We start from the raw sequence: 2,186 nt of genomic DNA, 5'->3' as shown, positions 1-2,186 counted from the left end.
CATTTAATCCTCACAACCATTTATAGGGTTGGTTTACTGTTATTATTTTTGCTTTGCAGAAGAATAAAAATAACTCTCCTGGGATGAAAGGAAGTGGATGTCAGAGCAGTTGGATAAAATGCATTTAATCTTAGGTTATGATCACAAAATGCAAAGGAAATGGCCTAAATATGAGTGGCTGCTCATTCCTTCTCCAGTTTGCCTCACTTCCACTCTCCTGTATCATTTCACTGGGTGTGTGGCCATATGGTAAACTCAGTTGATGTTCACTAAAGTGGGAGTTAATAGATATCTATTGGGGAACCACCTAGGCTCAGTTGGTCAACAGTGAGGACCTTGAGCAAGCTGCTCTTATTTATGGGTTTTTATTTTTTCTCCTTTGTATTGATGGCTTCCACAGAGACTTAAATATTATAGCTGCAGGGCTGACCTTTTGCTCTGGTCTATATTTCATTTTGCATCCCCAGCAGCAGCATGTAACTAGCTCATGTCACTCCTAACACTCTTTCAGTTTCTGGGTCTTATTTTTGAAGACAGGTTTACCAAATCTTCTGTGACTTCTCTGCTCTTCTAGTGGAAACCACACCATTCAATGGCTAATGAAAACTACACAAGGATCACCGAGTTCATTTTCACAGGTTTGAATTATAACCCCCAATTGCAGGTCATTCTCTTCCTGCTCTTTCTGAGTTTCTACATCATCAACCTAACAGGCAACTTGGGTATGGTTATTCTGATATGGACCGATAACCGCCTTCACACACCTATGTACTTTTTCCTCAGCCACTTGTCCTTTGTGGACATCTGCTTCTCCTCAGTCGTGAGCCCTAAGATGCTCACTGACTTCTTTGTGAAAAGGAAAGTCATCTCTTTCTTGGGGTGTGCTTTGCAGCAGTGGTTCTTTGGGTTCTTAGTTGCAGCAGAGTGTCTTCTCTTGGCATCCATGGCCTATGACCGCTATGTAGCCATCTGCAACCCACTATTGTACTCAGTTGCCATGTCTCAGAGACTCTGTATCCAGCTGGTGGTTGGTCCCTATGTCATCGGGTTTATGAACACCATGACTCATACTACAAACACATTTTGTCTCCCATTTTGTGGCCCCAATGTCATCAATCATTTCTTCTGTGATGTGTTCCCCCTGCTTTCCCTTGCATGTGCGGATACTGAGCTCACTAAGTTGGTCATTTTCGTCGTGGCTGGAGCTGTGGGAGTCTTCAGTGGTCTGACTATCGTGGTCTCCTACATTTACATCCTCACTGCCATCCTGAAGATCCACTCTGCCGATGGGAGGAGCAAAGCCTTTTCCACCTGCTCTTCTCACCTGACAGCCGTCTCCATCCTGTATGGAACTCTTTTCTTTATCTATGTACGACCTAGTGCAAGTTTCTCCTTAGATCTCAATAAAGTGGTGTCTGTGTTTTACACAGCAGTGATCCCCATGTTAAACCCATTTATTTATAGCTTGAGGAACAAGGAGGTCAAAGATGCCATCCACAGGACTGTCGCTAAGAGGAAGACTTGTTGGGCCCAAATTCTTATCTAGAAAGGCAATTAGGGGAGGATTCTAAATGGACAGACTAATTGTGTGGATTTCCAAGATTCTAGGCCACTTGCAAGTGTTTGGGGCTGGTTGACATTCCTTTCTTTGTTCATCTCTCCAATCATTCATTCATTTAGTCAACTAGTGTAGATTCATTAAGTCCTGTATGTGATCTTTTCTATGCAATATTCCAATATTATAGTTCTAACTCACAGTCCATTTAATTTTGCTTCTCACACTGCATGCCCCACACTGGGGATTGAGCACACAACCCAGACATGTGTCCTGACCATGAATTGAACCATGACCTCCTGGTTCATAGGTAGATGCTCAACCCCTCAGCCATGCCAACCTCTTTTAATGACAGAAGCATGATTACTGGCTCTTTCTCTTGGAGATTGTCCTAAGGAAATAACTGAAAATGCAAGGTTGGATGGTGATGGTACCTTTATCCAGGGATGTATTTTTCAATGTGTATATACAAAACCCAAGTAATCCCTGGTTTCATTAACTAGCATATTTGAAGCCAGGCTGCAACTTCTATTGTGACTTTATTAGAGCTTGGAGATAATGAGAAAGATGTGTAATTCTGAGGATAACTTGGAGCTACAACATAGATTCCCCTGAGTCTATGAGCGGCTTA

General features: G+C 42.5%; 1 protein-coding gene across 1 annotated transcript; it reads left to right on the top strand.

Annotated features, from left to right (window-relative positions):
• The first annotated feature begins 592 nt into the window (after window positions 1–592).
• On the top strand, window positions 593–1,546 carry LOC139017713 (olfactory receptor 5G9-like). Its single transcript, XM_070426315.1, has one exon. The coding sequence runs from the start codon at window positions 593–595 to the stop codon at window positions 1,544–1,546; it is 954 nt and encodes a 317-aa protein (XP_070282416.1).
• The last annotated feature ends 640 nt before the right edge of the window (window positions 1,547–2,186 follow it).

The sequence above is a fragment of the Myotis yumanensis genome, unplaced genomic scaffold (assembly GCF_028538775.1).
Source record: "Myotis yumanensis isolate MYYU_CA2020_CCGP unplaced genomic scaffold, mMyoYum1.0.hap1 SCAF_10, whole genome shotgun sequence".
Lineage (NCBI taxonomy): Eukaryota > Metazoa > Chordata > Mammalia > Chiroptera > Vespertilionidae > Myotis > Myotis yumanensis.
The sequence above is the reverse complement of the archived record's forward strand: the minus strand, read 5'-3'. Positions and strand labels throughout refer to the sequence as shown.

Excerpts from the sequence above, each read along its gene's own strand:
- LOC139017713 (XM_070426315.1), top strand. The coding sequence starts at position 593 with ATGGCTAATGAAAACTACACAAGGATCACCGAGTTCATTTTCACAGGT.